At 41.0% G+C, this 25,243-nt stretch overlaps 2 protein-coding genes across 2 annotated transcripts; both read left to right on the forward strand.

The window, feature by feature from the left end:
• The first annotated feature begins 960 nt into the window (after positions 1–960).
• Positions 961–16,637, forward strand: LOC100136287 (LCK1). The gene is given in 12 exon segments (NM_001124541.1): positions 961–1,215; positions 4,000–4,109; positions 5,454–5,514; positions 5,626–5,716; positions 5,912–6,013; positions 6,199–6,452; positions 6,666–6,818; positions 8,214–8,393; positions 12,882–12,958; positions 15,294–15,447; positions 15,624–15,755; positions 15,908–16,637. Coding segments are annotated over 11 exon segments (1,515 nt in total). The 5' UTR covers positions 961–1,215; positions 4,000–4,004; the 3' UTR covers positions 16,114–16,637.
• A 137-nt stretch (positions 16,638–16,774) lies between these two features.
• Positions 16,775–25,241, forward strand: LOC110498019 (probable histone deacetylase 1-B). Its single transcript, XM_036954944.1, has 13 exons — positions 16,775–17,076; positions 19,329–19,441; positions 19,570–19,687; positions 19,831–19,905; positions 20,071–20,209; positions 20,361–20,502; positions 20,693–20,785; positions 21,068–21,317; positions 21,700–21,808; positions 22,101–22,231; positions 24,159–24,353; positions 24,511–24,562; positions 24,643–25,241. Exons 1-13 carry the CDS (start codon positions 17,025–17,027, stop codon positions 24,668–24,670), a joined length of 1,497 nt encoding a protein of 498 aa, XP_036810839.1. The 5' UTR covers positions 16,775–17,024; the 3' UTR covers positions 24,671–25,241.
• Positions 25,242–25,243: the final 2 nt, after the last annotated feature.

A 25,243-nucleotide genomic window follows, 5' to 3' on the forward strand; every position in this document is an offset into this window, starting at 1 on the left:
AGCGTTGACAACGTTCCCTCACAGAGGCACAGAAGTGAGACCAGAGAGAGGAACTGGGGACCAATGACTCATTTGGCAATTGCAACTAAATGTTGATGACACAAATTTTCCCATAATAACGGTCTCATTGCGATACACAGAAGATCTGAATCAAAATGTCTATCGACTGCCTGAGACTCTCATTTACCAAGATCTTACCCAATTCCCAAATGGCGCCGCGGTCTAAGGCACTGCATCTCAATGCTAGCGGAGTCACTACAGACCCTGGTTTGATTCCAGGCTGTATCACAACAAACCGTAATTGGGAGTCCCATAGGGCGGCACAATTGGCCCAGCGTCATCCGGGTTAGGGGTTGGCCGGGGAAGGCCATCATTGTAAATAAGAATTTGTTCTTAACTGACTTGCCTAGTTAAATAAAGGTAAAATAAATAAATAATTGTGACTGATGGAACATTTACAAATATCTATTATGTACTTTTTAAAATGACATTGGACACATCCACCCCCCCCACCCTCTTCGGAGGACAAAAATAAACTTTTTTTTTTTTTTTACAGTTTTTTATTTTGTTGTTACATGTAAATTATACACACATTTTACATACATGCCACTTTTCTTTTTTACAGTAGTTACATAGCAAGAATAAAGTAATTTGATAACTTGATATCCACTACATCTAGATAGATATTACTTATACATTATACATCATATTTTCAGTCATAAATATCATAGAGCATTCACAAGTATTCACACACTAGGAGAGAGGTACTGTCTTGACCCATTTACAGAGGAGCCTAATGTTCCCTGTGTAACACACAGCTGCATGGGTAGCACCTGTCAGAGCCACTGCAGAACAACCCTCAACCTTTCAACGACAGGAAGCCCTTTGGGCTGCTATATCTCCACTGAGGTGTGTGTGCACGTGTGTGTATGTGTCTGTGTGGGTGTGCGAGTATACGTTTGGATGGCAATGCATGAGTGAGTGATGAGATCTTCACATATAAAACTCCCTGCCTGAAAAACTCACTCAACATCCTATTGTTTCTTACGTTCTCTCCAAAAGTAGTGTTATATTCTTAGTTGCTGTTTTTGATAGGATTACTAAATCCTAGATATCTAGATATAGATATCTAAATCATGGATAAAGCTGCTCTGGCTGTAGACCAGTGAAATCGCTGACACCCTGTTGAAGAACACATTGGGGAAGTTTCATGAGGTACGTCTTCAACCTGATGTGCTATATAATGCACTCATCTATATTGGTGTGTTCTCCCATTGAAAGCTTCATTTATCAGGATGATTGTACCACAATGTATAGACCTGTCTTCTACAGTAAATGAGCAGAGTCAGAAATGTTTAGGCTATATTCAATATTGAGAAGATGTTAACTGTACTGAAAAAACAACATTTGGCTTATAAGGTCATACAAAACAACAGGGGAAAACTGGTAATTTAAGTTAAAACATCTGGTTTGGTGAACGCAATTCTTGTGGTTATTATGCTTTTATTACAAGTTGACACACAATTGTTTAGGGTTTTTGTTTGTCAGGGAGGGATCTGGTGACCAAGAATGACTTTGTGATATAGTATCCATCTTTATAGCAAATCGTTACAGCTATAGAGTATCTAATATGCATATGTAAAATGTGATAATTTCATGAAAGCAACAACATATTTTCAGAGCAGTCTGGCAGATCAGTTGATGTACTTACGGAAGGCCATCTTGTCGATGTAATTCATGAATACAGCTCTGTGAAGAGCAATGCAGGTTAGTCATACCACTAGGTAGCCTAAAGAGCAGTGTGTCCAGTCTCCACCTCTGTGTGACCAATGTCCAACCTCCAGTATGACCTTCATCACACCACATAGCATCGCAGAGTGGAGGTGAAACAGACAGAATCAAAAACAATGTCTCGACAAATGCAGCACAACATAATGATAATAAAGTCAACAAACCAAAGGCAGCGCACTGTGAGTCACACAAACCAATCTGGCCTTTGGCCTTGAGAGGAGGGCAGCCCATCAGCAGCTGAATATGATTAAAATACGAAACCAAGAGGGGAATTTTGACTTTGTTTCGATTTATTTCTGTAAGAGGCTGCCAGACAGGAGCAGAAGAGATGTCACCCAAAAACAATCCCTCTCGTCCTCCACCATTCCGTCCCTGAGCATCCCAGTGTAGGGGTAGACTATCGCTACCGGGGTCAGGCATTTCCCAACCCGTCAGATTTTCTCGCGGATTTGTGCCCTTGGGACAGGCGGCGACTCCAACTAGTCCACTGACCCCGTTACATGAGCCGAACAATGGGATAGGAGTGTAGAACGGGCCTGAGAGCACAGGGTCATACTGTACTGCTGAGGGGTAGAGCACTCCATCCGCACTGAGAGCGTGCCACACATGGTTTAACACCGGATAAGTGTGATTTTACATATAATCACATTTTCTATCAAAGAATCCAAACTATGATTCATTCTGAAATGAAGTAAAATAATTATAACACAAAATGTACCTTGTGAAACACTTAGTAATTTGGCGTCTCAACAAAAAAGGTCTCATTAAATTACACAAAAAAAGTATGTGGACATCTGCTCCTCAAACTTCTCATTGCAAATTCATGAGCATTAATATGGAGTTGGTCCCCCCATTGCTGCAATAACAGCCTCCACTCTTCTGGGAAGGCTTTCCACTAGATGTTGGAACATTGCTGCAGGGACTTGCTTCCATTCAACCACAAGAGAATTAGTAAGGTCGGGCACTGATGTTGGGTATTAGGCCTGGCTCGCAGTCAGCGTTCCAATTCACCCCAAGGGTGTTCGATGGGGTTAAGGTCAGAGTTCTGTGCAGGCCATGGAAAGCCATTTCATGAAGCTCCCGACAAACAGTTATTGTGCTGACATTGCTTCCAGAGGCAGTTTGAAACTCGGTAGTGAGTGTTCCACTGAGGACAGAAGTTTTTACGCTCTACGCGCTTCAGCGATCCTGTTCTGTCAGCTTGTTTGGCCTACCACTTGCGGCTCAGTCGTTGTTGCTCTTAGATGTTTCCACTTCACAAAAACAGCACTTGCAGTTGATTGGGGCGGCTCTAGCCGGGCAGATATTTGACAAACTGACTTGTTGGAAAGGTGGCATCCTATGACAGTGCCACGGTCAAAGACACTGAGCTATTCAGTAAGGCCATTATACTATGTTTGTCTATGGAGATTGCATGGTTGTGTGCTCGATTTTATAAACCTGTCAGCAACAGGTGTGGCTGAAATAGCCGAATCCACTAATTTGAAGGGGTGTCAACATACTTTTGTATATACAGTATAGTGTATATTATTGGCAAATCTCTTCATTTAATCTGTCACCATCTTAAATCTATCATATCCCAGCAAACTACACAGTATATGGATCAGTTTTCAGTTCCATGCAGTTCCTCATCACATTACTATTGGACAAGGCCTATACAGTTTACTGAAGGTGTACATGCCAATGTGTTGTAGTATTTGAAATTGGGGATTTTTGGGGGATTTTTTAAAATCCTGCTACACTCTGGTTGTTGTGTATTGATGTGAAGCTACACAAAAACAAGAATGTATATTTAATACCTCCTGATCCATTTCACCTTTTGGTCTGGCCAAGATTATTACTTAATTTTTTCATTCTGCTGATTTAGTCATATCAAGACATCCTGAGTTGTTTGTGCAGGGCTTGGGACTTAAGGGATATTAGATGCTTACATGAATGTTAAAATAAAATACATTCTGGGTAAAAAGTTTTTCTTATTAAAGATTTTGTTTATTTGAAATTTGAACAGCTCTTTACTTTTAAGAGGGTAATATAATAAGCTACAGATATCTAGTTCACTAAGTCTCTTGGGAACCAAGTCTAAGTATGAGGCACTAAGCAACTATATTGTTTAACTCAAGTATTCAAAAAATTGTATTATACTTTGTCAATCAATCTCTTCTATTATGTGGTGATGTACACTGACAGAAACACTTGACTATGTTCCAGGTAAAATGGGATGCAACTATAGTTCAGATTATGATGATGACTGGATAGAGAACCTAGACGAAGTGTGTGACCACTGCAACTGCCCGATTCCCCTCAAGTCAGCTAAATTGGTGAGTGTGTTTCGACGGCGGTATAGCGTCTGGACGTGGCTGGGTAACTGGAGTGGAATGTGAAAACACACAAACATCTCCAATATGCATTTAATTGAGGTATCAATGAATATTACCTATGCAACCATGGTCTACCTGAAAGGGTGTTGTGCATGTCAGTGCTTGGGAATTGACAACTTACATCATTTGGGGGGAAGTTGGCTTTTGTGTGGGCAATTCATTTGGACTGTAAACATTCACTAAATTATAATTTTTTGGGTAACTGAAATTTTTTTGCCAAAACAATTCACTTTTTGCCCCAAATACAAAGTGTTATGTTTGGGGCAAATCCAATACAACATGTTACTGAGTACCACTCTCCATATTTTCAAGCATAGTGGTGGCTGCATCACGTTATGGGTATGCTTGTAATCGTTAAGTACTGGGGAGTTTTTCAGGATAAAAATTAACAGGATGGAGCAAAGCATAGGCAAAATCCCTGAGGAAAACCTGGTTCAGTACGCTTTCTTCCAGACACTGGGAGATTAATTCACCTGTCAACAGGAAAATAACCTAAAACACAAGGCCAAATCTACACTGGAGTTGCTTACCAAGAAGACAGTGAATGTTCCTGAGTGACCGAGTTGCAGTTTTGACTTAAATCTGCTTAAAATCTTTGACAAAACCTGAAAATGGTTGTCTAGCAATGATCAACAACCAATTTGACAGAGCTTGAAGTTTTTTGAAAAGAATAATGGGCAAATGTTGCACAATCCAGGTATCGAAAGGTCTTGCCCAGATAGATTTACAGCTGTAATCGCTACCAAAGGTGATTCTAGCATGTATTGACTCAGGGGTTGAATACTTATCTAATCAAGATATGTTAGTGTTTTATGTTTTATGAATTCTTTACAAATGTTCACATTTTTCTTCCACTTTGACATTACAGAGTATTTTGTGTAGATTATTGACCAAAACGTGTAGATTTTGTGTAGATTATGTAACACAACAAAATGTGGGAAAAATCAAGTGGTGTGAATACTTTCTGAAGGCACTATAGATTACAGATACAGAAGAAGAGAACATGTGAATGCCATTTTGTTCTGGGCCAGTTTGTTGGCACAAAGTAAACATTATGTAAAACCTGTTAAATGAAATTTAATCTTAATCTGGTTAAAATTGAATTGTTTTTTTTACCATCAATTAAATTGTAAGTGGAAACCCCCCAGACTTTTCTATTTACTGTTCTCATGCAAATAACAACTTGAACTTCCATATTGTTAGGACACTGAATGACAATCTTTGAATTCTCAAGTGGAAACCTAGGTTATTTTACTGAACCTTAACCTGCTTTGCTCTTATCAGTATACAGACCAAATGATCCCATACCCCTCTCATCTCACGCGTCCCTCTTCCCCTCTACCAGGTATGTTCTTATACTTGAATATGTGGGTAAATATGTGCCATCTTCTTGTGGGTCAAATCTGATCATTACTGTTTATGTTTTCCTAACCCATGCGGGTTTTGTGTTGTGCAGATAGCCTGGTGGTTGCCATATACAGCTATGAACCCAACCACAGTGATGACCTGGGATTTGAGAAGGGAGACAAGCTGAAGATCCTCAATAAGTAAGAATAGTAGAGGATGTGTGATGATGCCATTTACTTTTTAGAGGATGTGGTATATTTGTGTAGTTACGTAAAAGAGCGTAGTTGTTTGAAGGAGCATGACACATTGCCAAGGCTTGGAAAGTATGATATAGTGAGATGTTAGTTAGAACAGCTATAATACATGTAAGTGTTGTTGTTTTGTGTGCTGTCTAGGGATGACCCGGAGTGGTTCATGGCAGAGTCGCTCATCACAGGCCAGAAGGGCTTCATCCCATACAACTTTGTGGCCCCCCTGAACTCCATGGAGATGGAGACGTAAGTCAATTCAGAAACTCAAATAACTGTATTTAATGTCACTTGAAGTCACGTAGGAAGAACATACATCCCCCAACAGTCTAACTCAACCCCAACACCATCTCCCCATACACAACAGTCAACACCCGTTAAGGGAAAGGGATGTGGTTTTGTTTGAAGTTCTACGCCTGTTTCATGTGTTTCAGATGGTTTTTCAAGAACCTCTCCAGAAATGATGCCATGAGGCTCCTGCTAGCTCCGGGGAACACACAGGGCTCCTTCATGGTCAGAGAGAGTGAGACCACCAAAGGCTCCTTCTCCTTGTCTGTTAGGGAATTTGATCCGAACACGGGAGACACGGTCAAGCACTACCGAATCCGCAACTTGGATACTGGTGGTTTCTACATCACCGCAAAGATATCCTTCAACTCCCTGAAAGAGCTGGTCCAGCATCACTCACGTATGTGCTATGACTCACATCCTGTCTGAACTCCTGGAGCGATGCCTCCAGTCAGAACACAATAATACATCAGCCAAACAATACATATAGCTTTGGTACCAAAAACCATTACCATACCATCCATAGTGCACATACTCATCTGTTTTAAAATGTGAACCGTATAAGGTGGCATTGATTGACCTTTGACTCTGCCTGTGTTGCATGTGTCTGCAGGTGAGGCGGATGGCCTGTGCACCCGGTTGATGAAGCCCTGCCAGTCCCGTGTGCCCCAGAAACCCTGGTGGCAGGACGAATGGGAGATCCCCCGAGAGTCCCTCAAGATGGAGCGCAGGCTCGGGGCAGGGCAGTTTGGGGAAGTCTGGATGGGTGAGTAAATGAAATGTTGTACTTTTTACTCCATAAATTTTCCTTGACACCCAAAGGTACTCGTTACATTTTGAATGCTTAGCAGGACATGAATAGTCAAATTCACACACATATCAACAGAACATCCCTGGTCATCCATACTGCCTCTGATCTGGCAGACTCACTAAACACGTATGCTTTGTTTGTAAATTATGTCTGAATATTGGAGTGTGTCCCTGGCTTTCCGTAAATTTCAAAAACAAGAAAGTATATTTTAAACCAAATACTTTTAGACTTTTACTCAAGTAGTATTTTACTGGGTGACTTTTACTTGAGTTCTCTTTTCTTAAGGTATCTTTACTTTTACTCAAGTATGACAATTGGGTACTTTTTCCACCCATGTTCAGGCTATATTCAACCACAGTGGACATTTTCAGAATACAAATGAGTGTGTTGGTTTACATCGATTCCCTAGATATAAAGCAACCAGTTGCTCAATCTGGCTTTGGGCCTGTCTCTCTCTGTGTCTGCCAGAGCAGCTTTTTTTAGGCTTTAGTTCTGCATTGTTTGTAATTTCCTAAATACTGCCATGACTGCAGGGCTTGTTTGAGCTGGTATAAAGTCTCTTGGGATTGATGTCAGGTGTCAGTTGGATTACGCAAGAGCCAGTGAGCGTTCTAGGTTGAAGATCTAGTCAAAAACCAGTCTGTAGCTAAGTCTCTCTGAAGCTCTTCACATGCCTATATTAGTTCATACATGTGTGTCTATATTACAATATTTACTATCGCCCCTCCCATTGTGACCCTAAAATCAAACATTAGACAAAAAACTCCAATGTTTTGATGGTGAGAATATATTTTAATGTAATCTAAACCCTCCACACTACTTTTCCATTGAAGGGGGAGATTTCCCTATCGTCCATCTTCATGTATGTGAACACAATGCTACATTCAAAACAACCCCCTATATCAGACCTCAAAATAGCCTGCCATGGAACTTTGTATTAACAACTTCCTCCTGCATGCGATCTTGGCAACATAATTGTTTTTCCTTTCCTCATCCGAACAGCAGCAACTGAATACACCCACATCATTGGGGTGATTGTTGTTTCAGATTAAATGTTTATCCATGCATGTCAGATTGGAAAAAACTTCATCACCATTTTTGTTTTAGATAAAATGTAGAGAAGAATGCTTTCAATAACAAAACAAGTTGATTCTCACCATTACAGAATAGGTTATATAACTCAACTAGTTGAGAGTGACCGATAGTGAACTTGCATGTCCTCAACTGACTCAACTGGCCTACACATCGTATACTACACTACTGAATAATAACACTGTAGTGTGATAGTAGTATTACTATATACTGTATATTTATTTACTGTATCACCAATGGCCTTCCTCTATGCTGCAGGTCTATACAACAACCACAGACGGGTGGCCATTAAGAACCTGAAGGTGGGCACCATGTCCATGGCTGCTTTCCTGGCCGAGGCCAACCTGATGAAGGAGCTGCAGCACCCGCGCCTAGTGCGCCTCTTCGCCGTGGTTACCCAGGAGCCCATCTACATCATCACAGAGTTCATGGAGAACGGTGAGTGTCACTATCTAGGTTAACATTGTTATTAGGCTAATGGTCAATGCTCGTCTTTCAGGGTAAGACTAACTCCCTATAGAATAGGTAACCTTGATCCTATTCTTTTCAGTTCTGTTCTTCTAGTTTGATGAACCTGCGGCACTTGCCTTAACTAAAATAATCAAATCGACCAGCCGAGGCCTCTGATGTCTACACACCAAAGGGAAGTCTGTTCTGATGGGAAAAAGGTGATGTCAAATTGGAGAGTGGTGATTCACCGTCTCATTGTTCAGTGATGGGACCTGTGTCAACCCCCATGGGCACGTGGCTCCATTCCTGTGTCAGTACACAGACCCCCCCCACCCCCTTCAACCCCCATAATCCCCCAGTCAGACGAGGCCTTTCAGCCACTGTCCAGTGACTACTCTCTTTCTCTCCTCACACAACAAAGAGAGAGGCTGCCTGTAAAAGGGTAGCAAACCCAGACCAACAAAAATGTTGCCATGGTTACAGGTGCACTGCACTGCACACAGACTGACACTGAAAACGTAACTTCATAGAATAACAACATATTTTGATACCAATATGTTCTCTCCAGTAGCCTCAGTCTTAACCTTTGACTACTGTTAGTATATCACCTGCATGTTTTCAATTTGCCCTCAAAGTTTGTTGTTGCCTTTTTGAAGGCCTTACATTGCGATAGACAATAACAAAGCACATTGGAAGACACTGTTACTCGTGCATCAACATCTTCAGTATGCAAGTGCTCTGAGCTAGTGAATGTCAGGCCTTTGTATAGTCCTCTATAAACTGTCTCTTTGTTTGTGATTCACGTGTTCACAGACACAATTGTTGCCTCTGTTGTCACTAGAAAGGAAGGCTTGATGTTCCCATCCTCTCAATTTGTCCTTTTTTTAATCACTGAAGATAATACAACTGGAAAATTACAGGCATGGCACCCTTAAAACTTCTTAGGGCTGCAGTCCCGTTAACGGGATGATATGACAACCAGTGAAAGTGCAGGGCGCCAAATTCAAAACAACAGAAATCTCATAATTAAAATTCCTCAAACATACAATGTATTTTATACCGTTTTAAAGGTAATCTTGTTGTTAATCCCACCACAGTGTCCAGTTCCAAATATGCTTTACAGCGAAAGCACCACAAACGATTATGTTAGGTCACCACCAAGCTACAGAAAAACACAGCCATTTTTCCAGCCAAAGAGAGGAGTCACAAAAAGCACAAATAGAGATAAAATGTATCACTAACCTTTGATGATCTTCATCAGATGACACTCATGGGACTTCATGTTACACAATTCATGTATGTTTTGTTTGATAAAGTTCATATTTATATAAAAAAATCTGAGTTTACATTGGCGTGTTATGTTCACTAGTTCCAAAAACATCCAGTGATTTTGCATAGCTATATCAATTCAACAGAAATACTCATCATAACTGTAGATGATAATACAAGTTATACACATGGGATTATAGATATACCTGTCCTTAATGCAACCGCTGTGTCAGATTTCAAAAAAACTTTACGGAAAAAGCAAACCATGCAATAATCTGAGACGGAGCTCAGAAAAATAATCAAATTAGCTGCCATGTTGGAGTCAACATAAACCAGAAATTACATGATAAATATTCCTTTACCTTTGATGATCTGCATCAGAATGCACTCCCAGGAATTGCAGTTCCACAATAAATGCTTGATTTGTTCGATAATGTCCGTTATTTATGTCCAAGTAGCTACTTTTGTTAGCGTTAGGTACACATGTCCAAACGCTTGTGCACAAAAACTTCAAAAAGTTATATTACAGGTCGAAGAAACATTTCAAACTAAGTATAGAATCAATCATTAGGATGTTTTTATCATAAATGTTCAATAAACTTCTACCTGGAGAATTCCTTTGTGTCCAGAGGAGCAACGGAACGCAAGTCGATATCATGTGGAATGCGCATGACCAGGAAATGGCTCTCTGCCAGTAACCTGACTCATTCAGCTCTTATTCAGTCTCACAACACAGTAGAAGCCTCATTCAAGTTTCTAAAGACCGTTGACATCTAGTGGAAGCCCTAGGAAGTGCAACTTCCTTCATATCCCAATGTGAATTCAATAGAGCCTGAGTTGAAAATCGACCAACCTCAGATTTCTCACTTCCTGTTTGGATTTCTTCTCAGGTCATATGAGTTCTGTTATACTCACAGACATCATTCAAACAGTTTTAGAAACGTCAGAGTGTTTCCTATCCAATACTAATAATAATATGCATATACTAGCAACTGAGACTGAGGAGCAGGCCGTTTACTCTGGGCACCTCTGGGAACCTTTCATCCAAGCTACTCAATACTGCCCCTGCAGCCATAAGAAGTTTTAACATCCCCTGCAACCTTGGTTATACCGTGACCTTGGCTTATACTGGACCTTGGCTTATACAGCGACCTGGACACACATACATCAAAGGAGTCCTTCTGGACTGAAGCACAGAAGTCTGTTGCCTTTCTTTCCTGGAACAGTCATTCCTCTTTTCTTAAGGCATTTCCTGCTGCTAGCCTTGGCTGGCTGAGGTCCTGTGGCATCGTTCTGTTTTAATCAAACACAACATAGAGACGGAGGAGCCATGCCCTGTCAAATAGAAGCCATGCATCACATCGACTGATGGTGAACGGACTTTCTGGAAATGTTAATTTTCTCATTTAAAAATCTGTCTGAGACATCTAAATGTAGTTTGAATGGCAGTGTTAAGTGTCATTGATCTTTCCCACAAGGAATTTCACTGAACATAGTTTGAGATAACATTATTTGTGTCTTATAATAATTCCACCTACATTTTTGTAGGTCTTGCCAATTCATTGATATTAAAATTATTATTACATTCTAAAATATGTGAGAATAACATGGACATTGCCTGACTAAATAGATTGGATGCATGCATGCTGATTTTTCTGTAGCCTATGTGGCCGACACAGAGACACATAATAAACCCATGAATAGCGGTAGAATTCATCTCAACATTTTTATAATGACAGTGACCCAAAAACAGGTCTTCTTTTTATGGATGTATTTGTATTGGACGCCAAGTTGAAACCAACATTAGGTGTCGTCCTCATAATAACCGCACTTGGTTTTACCGCAACACCCTTTAAATGAAGTGACGGGAAACAAACGAAAGTAGCCACATCGCTCACAAAAACGGATAAAAAATGTAATCACGGGTAATTATAAAGGGAGCAGGAGAACTTCTAAATTGTCTAGAATAATTACAATAACTTTTCAAGCACCAAGTAAGGAAATGTCTGATTTTCACGGGTTGGCCTATTCCAGTACAAATTCATGTTCAATAGGCTAATTCAAGCCACTTGTATTGTTTCAAATTGCAGGTGTAACATGGAAAACTAAATGTATTTGTCATGTTATTTCATTAACAGATCATGTTGTGAATAAGCCCACTAGACGATGTCATTTGTTGTCATTTTATCCAGAATAACTCATATGAATAGCGTTGGGTGTTGCTCAATAGTCTGTCCTATACAAGTGTTCACAGTAGACTCGGTGTCCAATCCAAGGTACAAAAACATAAGAAAACACAAACTCATTACCTTGATGATTTCTCTGTTAAACCTAACGAGACCCTGCTGTAAATGAAACAGACAACAATAGATTATTAACCTCAATTCACTCGGGATATTAGATTCAATGTGGATTCAGGCACAATATATATTCTAGACATTCCTCACAAACACCTTTTTTCCCAGCACTTGGGCTGTTGTTGCATCGCTTCCCATATCACAACAGCTGTTCGTCACTTGACTGTCAATCGGAAAATTCCTTCCTGGTTCAGATGATGAAGTGTGAAAATATCACAGCATAACTAACCAATTGGACACCAAATGGCATTCATCAAGTATTATGCATAATTACTGAAGAACCACATTAATGACAGTATCGATTTAGGTTTTAAGTATCAAGGTAAGGTAGCTTTTTTGGTTAGATGCACTCGATTTTGCAATGCCTACATTATTTTGGATTTGTGTGCCCATGAAAACTGTTTTCACGCCATACCATAAGGAGACACTAAATGTTATGTGGCTACACTACATTTCTGATACCTCTATACAACAAACTGTCCAACAGCTAGATCCATGATTCTTACAGGGTTCAAGTTCAATGTCTAATTTAACTGATTAATGCTTAATATATGTATAACGACAACTTACACTGCCATAAATGCAAGGATTTTGGACAAATCCTTCAAGACACCAACCATGATAAAGGGTTAAACATAGGTTTTAAATCAACTCTTGAATTTGATTGACTATAGCTATGATCCCCTTATATCTTAATGTAATGACATGAAGAAAAGAATCTGCTGATTATTATCAATGACTTATCAACAGCTGTAACAAGTTGTCCGGTGTAGGAAATATTCACTGGTACCCTAGCTTATAGAAAGACCTATTTCTGTCATTTGAATAACTTGATCACACTTTATTACAGGCGCTCTTGTAGATTTTCTCAAGACGTCCGAGGGATCCAGAATACCCATCAACACCCTCATAGATATGGCGTCTCAGGCAAGTCCCCTGCTCTTTACTTCAATCTCAATAGCTCTCTATACACTGTCTCCCAAACTCTGTCTCACTATCCCCTCCATTCACTCTTTCATTTTCTATTCTCTCTGTATGATCCTCGTCGACAGGAAACAGCCCTTGCTATTATGAGGCTTATACTAATCTCACTGTAACAATGGAGACCCCTGTGTAAGGTTTATTAACAATAACACCATAAGACTAGACACATTGACACAAATCTAACTGTGTCACCACCGCTGTGTTACTCACCCCTTGAACTTCAAAAGATCAAGAATGCAGCTGTATTGCTGCTTGAGCCTCTCGTATAAGGACAAATTACTTAGGAGTAGTTTGACGGCCAAATATCGGGCCAAAGATGGGCGAACATCTGCTTACACCGACATCTAATTTAATTGGGCTACACTAACATAATGTTATGGTTCAATTATATTAAAAAACACGAGCTGGCGCACACCCAGAAAAATAGTTTGTGTGGAGGTGATGACTAACAGCGAATAAACTATAAACTATCAAAATAAAGAAAGTTGCACACTCCATGTATACTCCCAGCAATTTCATGGGTATTTACCAACGTTTCGGAATCACTGTGCATTCTTCAGGGTTCAATTATGTACCTCTCATTTACAGTAATGGAAATTGAGCCACATGGAGGTGTAATGGGGTTACAGGGATGTCAACTAGCCAAGCTCAGAGTACTTTCAAAGCCGCCTGTTACAGAGGAAGAGCCTAATCTATGGAAGGTATTATGGAAAAAGACAACGTTCCTGAGCAATAGCTAGAACACTGATGGCATTCAGCATCATAAGTTGCTGTGAGCGCGTAGTGAGTAAGAACCCAACTGCCATGGAATTGGATTTAGAATTCAAATGAGTCCTGTAAGAAATGACTCTGGCCCAACAGTGGAAACTCTGTGTATCGTGCTATTGAGAGCAGGGCTGCCTGTTTAGAGCCAGAATATCTTCACATCAACTGAAAGTGAGGGCAGAGGGGCATCTAAGATAGTTAGGGCTAAGGTTAGGGTTACTACCAGGTTAGGGTCGGGGCTTCTTGAAGATGAAGACTTTGTGTTATACTGTGTTTTTTTGTGTGTTACGTGACAGACAGTGAAAACATGAACCCTAGAGCTAGTGAGTGAAAATGTAGACATTTTTGGGCATGATGATGAGGTCAAGTTCATACAACACACGCACCTCTCTGTTTTCTCTCAAGGACCTCGGGCCCCATGACGCCTATCTGTGAGATTATTACGTCTGAAATATGCACCAATGTCTGCCTAAACACACACGTACATGAAGGGGGCGGTGAGAACACACTCCTTGCTACCACAGAAATACTTGCACACTCAAACCATCATATGTTTCATAATCATACTCATTTTTCTCACACAGGAAATGTTATGGTTTTACTTGTATTAAATTAATTTAGGGTAAAGACAAATATGATTAGATCAGCCACAATTATAACCTGCCTGTGAAAACTGGGTGGAGCACCAAGGTGAGGAACAGAGATTTGACCTGGGGAAGTGGGAACCTCCCTGTCACAGGAATCTTCCTCTGCCCTGTCTGTCTCTAATACACACACGCACGCACGCACGCACACACACACACACACACACACACACACACACACACACACACACACACACACACACACACACACACACACACACACACACACACACACACACACACACACACACACACACACACACACACACAGTGTATTCATAAGTCTTTGCCAGGTAAAGCCCTGCCTTATCTCAGCTCACTGGTCACCATAGCAGCACCCATCCGTAGCACGCGCTCCAGCAGGTATATTTCACTGATCACCCCCAAAGCCAATTCCTCCTTCGGCCGCCTTTCCTTCCAGTTCTCTGCTGCCAATGACTGGAACGAACTGCAAAAATCACTGAAGCTGGAGATTCATATCTCCCTCACTAGCTTTAAGCCTCATCCCCATACTGTTATTTATTTTGCTCCTTGAACCCCAGTATCTCTACTTGCACACTCAACTTCTGCACATTTATCTCTCCAGTGTTTAATTTAATTGCTATATTGTAATTATTTAGCCACTACGGCCTATTCATTGACTTACCTCCCTTATCCTACCTAATTTGCACCCACTGTATATAACATTTTTTCTATTGTATTGACTGTATGTTTGTTATTCCATGTGTAACTCTGTGTTGTTGTTTGGGTCCACTGCTTTGCTTTATCTTGGCCAGGTCGCAGTTGTAAATGAGAACTTGTTCTCATCGAGCCTACGTGGTAAATTAAGGTGGGAAAAAATCCTTCTTATGTTGTACTGCCTCCTGCAGGTGGCTGAGGGAATGGCCTACATTGAAAAACAGAACTACATCCATCGGGACCTCCGAGCAGCAAACATCCTGGTGTCTGATGAGCTCATCTGTAAGATTGCTGATTTTGGACTTGCAAGACTCATCGAGGACAACGAGTACACAGCCAGAGAGGGTAGAATGACTTTCCTTAGTTTACACTATAAAAATGGATGTGCTTAAATGTTCTAAGTGCTTTCTGCTATGCCAGGAACTCTCTCTGTACTATAGCCCCACCAAGTGTTCATGTAGAATGCATAGGGTGCTATTGAAATGAACATATGCATAAAGTAAACCTATTTCACTTTTCAGGTGCCAAATTCCCCATTAAATGGACAGCACCTGAAGCTATAAACTACGGAACCTTTTCCATCAAGTCAGATGTGTGGTCTTTTGGGATCCTCTTGACAGAGATAGTGACGTATGGTCGTATCCCATATCCAGGTATTTGACTGAGAATACTCCACACCATTCTCCAAATAGCACCTGTATACAGTAATCCTCAAAAATTACATATTTTGTTCACCAAAATACAACACTTTTCCCATATTATCAGCCAGACTGCATCCCCATCTCTTGTCTTCTCCCACTGTCAGGCATGAGTAACCCAGAGGTGATCCAGAACCTGGAGCGAGGCTACCGGATGCCCCGATCGGAGGACTGCCCTGAAGGTCTGTACAATATTATGAACCTGTGCTGGAATGAGAGCCCAGAGAACCGGCCAACCTTTGAGTACCTGAGGAGCGTTCTGGAGGACTTCTTCACAGCAACAGAGGGGCAGTACCAAGAACAGCCTTGCTAAGGCATACAGACATGGGATAGGAGAGGAGAGGTCATGACAGACATTAACTCCAACTGTTAAAACACAGAGATATAATCCCAGTTTATATGCTTTTGATACTGTCTGTCTGTGAACCTTACTGGATCTCCTTTCAAAACACACTTTGTAATCTTAGGCTCTGTAGACAGACAGATATACACCTAATACTTTGAAGAAGGATGCAATGAAAGCATATTTAGTGTAACATTTTAGAGAGCTCAAGGAAGATACCACAGTACTTTTGTATCATCTAATTTCTTTGACATTTCATGTCATTTGTTCCATTTTGTACTATTTAGATATTGCTATAATCTATTTGTATATTTTGCTATGCGTTTGAAGACTATAAATGGAAGATGACATGATGTATCTTACAAAAGCACAAATGTTAGGCCTACTCTGTTAATTTACCTGTTAATGCCATTGACAAGAAATTCATATGAAATGTCAATGGTGCTCATTCAATAAAAAGTCAAGTAAAACATAAAAAGGAATGTAAACATTAACAATACGTGTCAAAAGTTTTTTTTTTTATAGTAAAAAAAAAAAGAAGATGCCTACCTGAAATCCAAAACCATCCCTTGCGGGATGTGTAGCCTAGTGGTTAGTGCGTTGGGATTAGTAACCGGAATGTTGCAAGTTCAAACCCCCGACCTGACAAGGTACAAATCTGTCGTTCTGCTCCTGAATAGGCACTGTTCCTAGGCCGTCATTGAAAATAAGAATTTGTTCTTAACTGACTTGCCTAGTTAAATGCAAGCGTTGTGTCTGCAACGCCGTCTACATTGTAAACTACCACTTGATTGGTTCAAGTGACGTTCTACACAGTAACCGATTGTATACACCCCTTTTCTCAAGTACAGCTGCCGCTTTTCGCTCGTCTGTGATGTAAAATGGCGCTGAGTTCTCAAGGAACAAAGAAAAAAGTGTGCTACTATTACGATGGTAAGTACTGATTTTGCTATACATCGAGTACAATGTGCCATGTTAAAAGTGGTGCAAATGGTCAGATTAGCTAGCTAACTTCGATGTGCAAACGTGCAGCATCTCTAGCTAGCTAACGTTAGCTTTGTGAAAGAGCGAGGCATTTCCAAATTCTGTACGTTGGTCTTTGAGAAATGTTCACTATTATCAAATATTATTCTCCATTGTGTATTAACGTGAAGTTAGCGTTACTTGTCCACAATGTATATTTTCGGTTAACTTGGTAGCTAGCTTGTACAAAGGTAGAACCGATTAGTTAGCCAACTAACGTTAATTAGCTTATGCAAGCATTGGACTCCACAAAAACACTAAGCTAGCGCTACATTAGCTAGCTATACTAGCAAGCTAACAACGTTAGCTACTAGCTACCCTATTTCACTTCCTAGACGTAATAACCTTTCGATTTATAGGGATTTTCTTTTTAAAAAATGCATCGTTTCGTTGCATTGGCCAGATTGCTTGCTTAGTGACCGTCCATTCTCCTCAAATGTGCATACGTTGGTCAGAATTGTTACATCTAAAGTGATACTAAGGGATTTTGGATAAAGGCCTCATTTCCAAAATGGTCATAGCTAGAACTTTTGTCAGAATTGACTTTTCATAGCAGTTTTAGGAGAATACACGTTTCAGATGAAGGTTTGGAAAAGAGTTGGGGTTAGCTAAAACGCAACAACAAAAATATTAAAATTTTTGAATGAGTTTGACATGCTGGTTCCCAAGTAGATATGACTGCCGTAATTCCGGGTAGTATCTCTTCAATCAATGAACAAATGGTTTGTTACTGCAAATCACTTTTGGTCCATACACAGTTTAGCAGGTGTTATGGCGGGTGCAGTGAAATGCTGATGTTTATCATTAATACAGTAAATGTAAAACAAGTACACAGTACACACAAAAAATATATATATATATGACCAGTCAAAGGTTTGGACACTTGTTTTTTTTTAACTATTTTCTACATTGTAGAAAAATAGTGAAGACACAAACTATGAAATAACACACATGGAATCATGTAGTAACTAAAGTGTAAAACAATTCAAAATATATTTTAGATTCTTCAAAGTAGCCACCCTTTGCCCTGATAGCTTTGCGCAGTCTTGGCATTCTCTCAACCAGCTTCACCTGGAATGCTTTTCTAACAGTCTTGAAGGAGTTCCCACAAATGCTGAGTACCTGTTGGCTGCTTATCTTCCACTCTTTCACTCTGTGATCCAACTTATCCCAAACCATCTCAATTGGGTTGAGGCCAGGTCATCTAATGCAGCACTCCATCACTCTCCTTCTTGGTCAAATAGCCCTTAAACAGCCTGGATGTGTGTTGGGTCATTGTCCTGTTGAAAAACAAATGATAACCCCCACTAAGTGCAAACCAGATGGGATGTGTTTTACTGCAGAATGCTGTGGTAGCCATGCTGGTTAAGTGTGCCTTGAATATTAAATAAATCACTGACAGTGTCACCAGCAAACACCATCACACCTCCATGCTTCACTGTGGGACCACACATGTGGAGATCATCCGTTTACCTACTCTGCATCTCACAAAGACACAGCGGTTGGATCCAAAAATCTCAAATTTGGACTCATCAGACCAAAGGACAGATTTCCACCGGTTTAATGTCCATTGCTTGTATTTCTTGGCCCAAGCTAGTCACTTCTTCTTATTGGTGTCCTTTAGAAGTGGTTTCTTTGCAGCAATTTGACCATGAAGGCCTGATTCAGTCTCCTCTGAAAAGTTGATGTTGAAATGTCTGTTTGTTACTTGAACTCTTGTACGACTGCACATGAAGAAACTTTCAAAGTTCTAGAAATGTTCCAGATTGACTGACCTCCATGTCTTAACAAGGCATGCCTGTTAATTGAAATTCATTCCAGATGACTACCTCATGAAGCTGGTTGACAGAATGCCAAGTGTGCAAAGCTGTCATCCAGGCTACTTTAAAGAATCTTAAATATAAAATATTTTGATTTGTTAAACTTTTTTTGGTTACTACATGATTCCATATGTGTTATTTAATACTGTTGTCTTCGCTATTATTCTACAATGTAGAAAATAGCAAAAAAGTATGAGCAGGTTTGTCCAAACTTGACTGGTACTGTATATATTTTTAATAATCAAATGAAGTACAATAGTAGATAAAGGCTATGCTGTACAGAACAATTAGCTAAGATTAATTCATTGGACATCTGCTGATGTCCACTTTCTTCCTTCAAAGGTGATGTTGGGAATTACTACTATGGCCAGGGGCATCCCATGAAGCCACACCGTATCCGCATGACACACAACCTCTTGCTGAACTATGGTCTCTACAGAAAGATGGAGATATACGTATGTTGAGAATCCTGGAACTATTCATAAGAGCAGCAGAAAGCCTGCAAACTCAATAGTTCTGAATTGAAAGGTTAATACCTAGGTAGTGAGGTCTCGGTAACTGATCTTCTCCCTGTCGGTCTCAGCGACCTCACAAAGCCAGTGGAGAGGAGATGACCAAGTACCACAGTGACGACTACATCAAGTTCCTGCGTTCCATCCGGCCTGACAACATGTCGGAGTACAGCAAACAGATGCAGAGATGTGAGTTTTAGGCAGAGAGGATGTCATGTCTCAATATACCTATACAATTGAGCAGTAGCCCATGAAAAGTCAGAAATAAATACTTTGAAAAGCTTTGTCCTTATGTTTTTGAGATTAACACATTTTCTGCAATTCTCACATAGTTAACGTTGGTGAGGATTGCCCTGTGTTTGATGGCCTGTTTGAGTTCTGCCAGCTCTCAACAGGAGGCTCTGTTGGTAAGTTAATATACAGGTGTAGGTCTACTCTTTTAGGTGAGACACATTTTGCCTGGATAGATGGAATATTCTCTGGCTTACTTGGCCTCATCTGTGACTGTCCATTACAAAAATGTAGCCATAGTTTTATGCTCTCTGATTGGCTTCTTTTCCCCTGTGTTTTAGCTGGAGCTGTGAAGCTGAACAAACAGCAGACAGACATTGCTATTAACTGGGCTGGAGGTCTCCATCACGCCAAGAAGTCTGAGGCGTCAGGTTTCTGCTATGTGAATGACATTGTGCTCGCCATTTTAGAGTTACTGAAGTGAGTACAACCTCTCCACTGCAGTTCATCAAGTTTGTGAAATGTAGGGAATGATATACCCTAACGGATCTCAATAGTAACTTCACTTTGGTACGCCATATTTAGGAGATTTTTATTCAACCTGTTGATGGTAAATCTTCTCTTCCCCCAGATACCACCAGAGAGTTCTGTACATAGACATTGACATTCACCATGGAGATGGAGTGGAGGAAGCGTTCTACACCACAGACCGGGTCATGACCGTGTCCTTCCACAAGTACGGAGAGTACTTCCCCGGCACTGGAGACCTGAGGGTGAGGCTGTCATGTCATCATCAGGGGATGCAATTTGGTGGCATTGTTTATTAAATGATGTCCAAAGGATAGATTTAATTCGTACTTAGAAAACTTCACGGCCTGGTGATTGTAGTTTCATAATTGCTTTGTTGGTCAGAGCTTGTGTCCACATTTGTAGTTGACTGAGTCTGCTTTGTTATTTCTCAAGGATATTGGCGCAGGGAAAGGCAAGTACTATGCTGTGAATTACCCTCTGAGAGATGGGATAGATGACGAGTCTTACGAAGCCATATTCAAGCCTGTAAGTATACTAACTTCTTATCTTGGCTGTATTTAATCTTTCCTCCCTGTAACTCAAACAGACCCAAGTGTAGATGGACTACATTCTACTTTCCATTTAGCCAACCAAGCTCTTCTCTGTCCTGCTACCCCAATGGTGGAACCAGCTTCCAGAAGCATCTGAAAGGGAAAGGGGGATACCTAGTCAGTTGTACAACTGAATGCATTCAACTGTGTCGTTCTGGGTAAGCGTTTCGGGTAAATGACTAAAATGTAAATTTAATTTATGTCTGTGTGTGTGCAGATCATGACTAAAGTGATGGAGATGTACCAGCCTAGTGCAGTGGTTCTTCAGTGTGGAGCTGACTCTCTCTCGGGAGACAGGCTTGGCTGCTTTAACCTCACCATCAAAGGCCATGCTAAGTGTGTGGAGTACATGAAGAGCTTCAACCTGCCCCTGCTGATGCTCGGTGGTGGAGGCTATACCATCCGGAACGTGGCCCGCTGCTGGACCTATGAGACAGCCGTGGCCCTAGACAGCTCCATACCAAACGGTGAGCTCTCCTGCTGCAAGCTATAAAAAATAAATGGTTGCACACACATTTTTGGGGGGCCCTGAAGGTGGCCGTTTTGGGGTTTTACCCAATAAATTACTGGGAGTTTATATATATAGTGTGAGACTTCTTAAAGTTTTATAGCGTTATAGTTTATTTGCCATTAGCACCTCTACACTAAATACTTTTCTCTGGGTGTGCTCCAGCTCATGTTTTTTATTAGAGCCATCCTGCTACACTGTTGATTTATGTACTTTTACTTTCTAGCATTACTATGTTTACAGTAGTATTTGACAGGTCTGAGAGGGGCATGAGTGTTTTAGGATAGATTCCACTACAGTAGATATGTCACTATGTTGATAAATTCATGTTTTCTCCACAGAGCTTCCATACAATGATTACTTTGAGTACTTTGGGCCAGACTTCAAACTGCACATCAGTCCCTCCAACATGACCAACCAGAACACCAACGACTACCTGGAGAAGATCAAGTGAGTTGTTGACCACACTTTGTTGTGCTCTTTATACCTACTGTACTTAATTAGAACAATATTTTTGTTCACAATCATACTATATTAGTCATAATGAAGTAATGTTTTTAGATTTGGGTCATAAACAATAACCGTTATGTAAGCTAGTTATTGACGAGGTCATTTCAGATACCACATAGGTCATATTACGGCACTTGTTATACATATTATCCTTGACACGTGTATTTTTGCCACTGTTAGTTGAAGTGATGTTGCGTAGGTTAATGCATCTCACTTGTATGTGTCCATTCAGGCAGCGTCTGTTTGAGAACCTTCGAATGCTGCCCCACGCCCCGGGGGTCCAGATGCAGGCCATCCCAGAAGACGCCGTGCAGGAGGACAGTGGAGACGAGGAGGAGGAAGACCCTAACAAACGGATATCCAGTAAGTCCCCTGTCCAAATGTTTAGACCCAACTGACAATGAGGGGGGGGGGGGGGGGGGGGGGGGGGGTCAAATACAGTGCAATTGGAAAGTATTCAGACCCCTTAACCTTTTCCACGTTTTGTTACATTACAGCCTTGTTCTAAAATGTATTACACCCCCCCCCCCCCCCCCCCCCCCCCCCGGTGAAAACAGGTTTTTGGAAATGTTTGAACATGTATAAAAAATAAACATGCCTTAATAACATATTCAGACCCTTGGCTATAAGACTCGAAATTGAGCTTAGGGTGCATCCTGTTTCCATTGATAATCTGATGTTTCTACAACTTGATTGGAGTCCACCTATGGCAAATCCAACTGATTGTACATGGTTTGGGAAGGCACACACGTCTAAGGTCCCACAGTTGACAGTGCATATCAGAGCAAAAACCAAGCCATGAGGTTGACGGAATTGTACATAGAGCTCTGACAGAAGATTGTGTCGATGCACAGATCTGGGGTAGGGTACCAAAAAATGTCTGCAGCATTGAAGGCCCCCAAGAACACAATGGCCTCCATCATTCTTAAATGGAAGAAGTTTAGAACCACCAAGACACTTTCTAGAGCTGGCCACCTGATCAAATTAAGCAATCGGGGGAGAAGGACCTTGGTCAGGGAAGTGACCAAGAACCCGATGGTCACTCTGACATGGCTCCAGAGTTCCTCTATAAAGCTGGGATAAACTTCCAGAAGGACAACCATCTCTGCAGCACTCCACCAATTAGGCCTTTATGGTAGAGTGGCAAGACAGCAGCCACTCCTCAGGAAAAAGCACAACAGCCCGCTCGAAGTTAGCCAAAAGGCACCTAAAGACTCTCAGACCATGAGAAACAATATTCTCTGGTCTGATGAAACCAAGATTGGCCTGAATGCCAAGAGTCACGTCTGGAGGAAACCAAGCACCATCCCTATGGTGAAGCATGGTTGTGGCAGCATCATGCTGTGGGGACGTTTTTCAGCGGCAGGGACTAGGAGACTAGTCATGATCGAGGGGAAAATGAATGGAGCAAAGTACAGAGAGATCCTTGATGAAAACATGCTCCAGAGTACTCAGGACCTGAGACTGGGGTGAAGGTTCACCTTCCAACAGGACAACGACCCGAAGCACACAGCCAAGAAAACGCATGAGTGGTTTCGGGGCCAGTCTCTGAATGTCCTTGAGTGGCCCAGCCAGAGCCCCGACCTGAATCCGATCAAACATCTCTGGAGAGACCGGAAAATAGCTGTGCAGCAACGCTCCCCATCCAACCTGACAGCTTGAAAGGATGTGCAGAGAAGAATTGGAGAAACTCCCCAAATACAGTTGTGCCAAGCTTGTAGTGTCATACCCAAGACTCAAGGCTGTAATCACTGCCAAAAGTGCTTCAACAAAGTACAGAGTAAAGGTTCTGAATACTTAGTAAATGTGATACATTTGCTTAACCTGTTTTTACTTTCTCCATAATAATGACAAACGATTTACTCCATTTTAGAATAAGGCTGTAACATAACAAAATGTGGAAAAAGTCCAGGGGTCTGCTTCCTGAATGCACAAAGTGCAGTGAAATGTTTTACAGGGTCAGCAATAGTAGTATAGTGCTCCTGTAGCAAATTAGGGTTAAGTGCCTTGCTCAAGGACACAGATTTTTGTTCACCTTTGTCTCGGGTATTCAAACCAGCAACCTTTTGGTTACTGGTACAACGCTCTATCCTCTAGGGTATCTGCTGCCACAAGCCTACAAGTTTTAAAACCTGACAAACACAGCCACAACACATGCGTCTCTTGGTAACACAATCTTTGCACCATTGGCATGCCTACTTTTTCTCAGAATTAACATATGAGAAATATACCTTCTATATGCCCCCACCACGCAAATCTTTGTCTGAGATGCTCATGTCCTCTTGTGCAGTTCGCGCCCATGACAAGAGGATAGCGTGTGACGAGGAGTTCTCAGACTCTGAGGACGAGGCTGAGGGTCAAGGGGGCGGACGGAGAAATGCTGCCAGCTTCAAGAAAGCCAAGAGAACAAAGACTGAAGAAGACAAAGAAAAAGAGGGAGAAGAGAAGAAAGTAGGCGATGACAAGAAAGCTGATGACAAGAAAGGTATCTCAATCAATTTTCTCATTCGTGTGGAATACTCATGCTTTTTGTGTGGTGCACAACTGCAGTCATCTAACATTTTGAAGCCTTATAGACATTAAGTTCTATACCATGTCCCATTGTACATTGAGGATCATTTTTTGTTGCTTCTTTATGATAGAAGTAAAAGAAGAAAAGTTGCCAGAGGAGGAGAAAATGGACACAACAAAGGGGTTAGCAAACATTCATTTTAAATGTTTAGGGAATATCTGATAGTCAATGTGTTTTAAGTCATTTTCCCTCTGTTCAACAGACCAAAAGAGGAGTCCAAGACACCGTGAGGAGCTCCTAGCCATCTTTTTTAAAGCATCTGAAGGCTAAATTCGTTTTATGGATTATTTCACTTTTGGGAAACCGGGCCCTGTTGAGAATAGTCCTGTTTGCCAGACCAGTCACCTTTACTGGCTGCTGCAAGGGAAAAATCCCACCCCTCCAGATTGAAATGGACTAAACATGTATTTTCTAGAACACTTAATGTTGCAATTTTTATAAATACTGCTGTTTTTGTATTCTTTAAGCCCATTTAGCTTTATCCTATCAATACTGCTCCCCTTACCCAAACAAATGTTGTCTACAGTATATTAAAGGCCTGGCACAAAATATTATGCATTTTATAAATTTCAGATTTAATTTAAATCATAAATATGTTGACATCTCTTGTACCCCCTTTTGTATGTTGTCCTGTGCCTTTGGAAACATAGTTGAAGCATGACATGAAGTCCACTTCTTAAAGATGTATTCATTCTGTGTTACCGGCTAAAGCTACTCTGAGCAATATTGTCCGGAGGATAGAATTAACCTGAATACTACACCAGGCCTACCGTATGTGATAAAACAGAAATAATCCAATGATT

Source organism: Oncorhynchus mykiss, chromosome 19 (genome assembly GCF_013265735.2).
Source record: "Oncorhynchus mykiss isolate Arlee chromosome 19, USDA_OmykA_1.1, whole genome shotgun sequence".
NCBI lineage: Eukaryota > Metazoa > Chordata > Actinopteri > Salmoniformes > Salmonidae > Oncorhynchus > Oncorhynchus mykiss.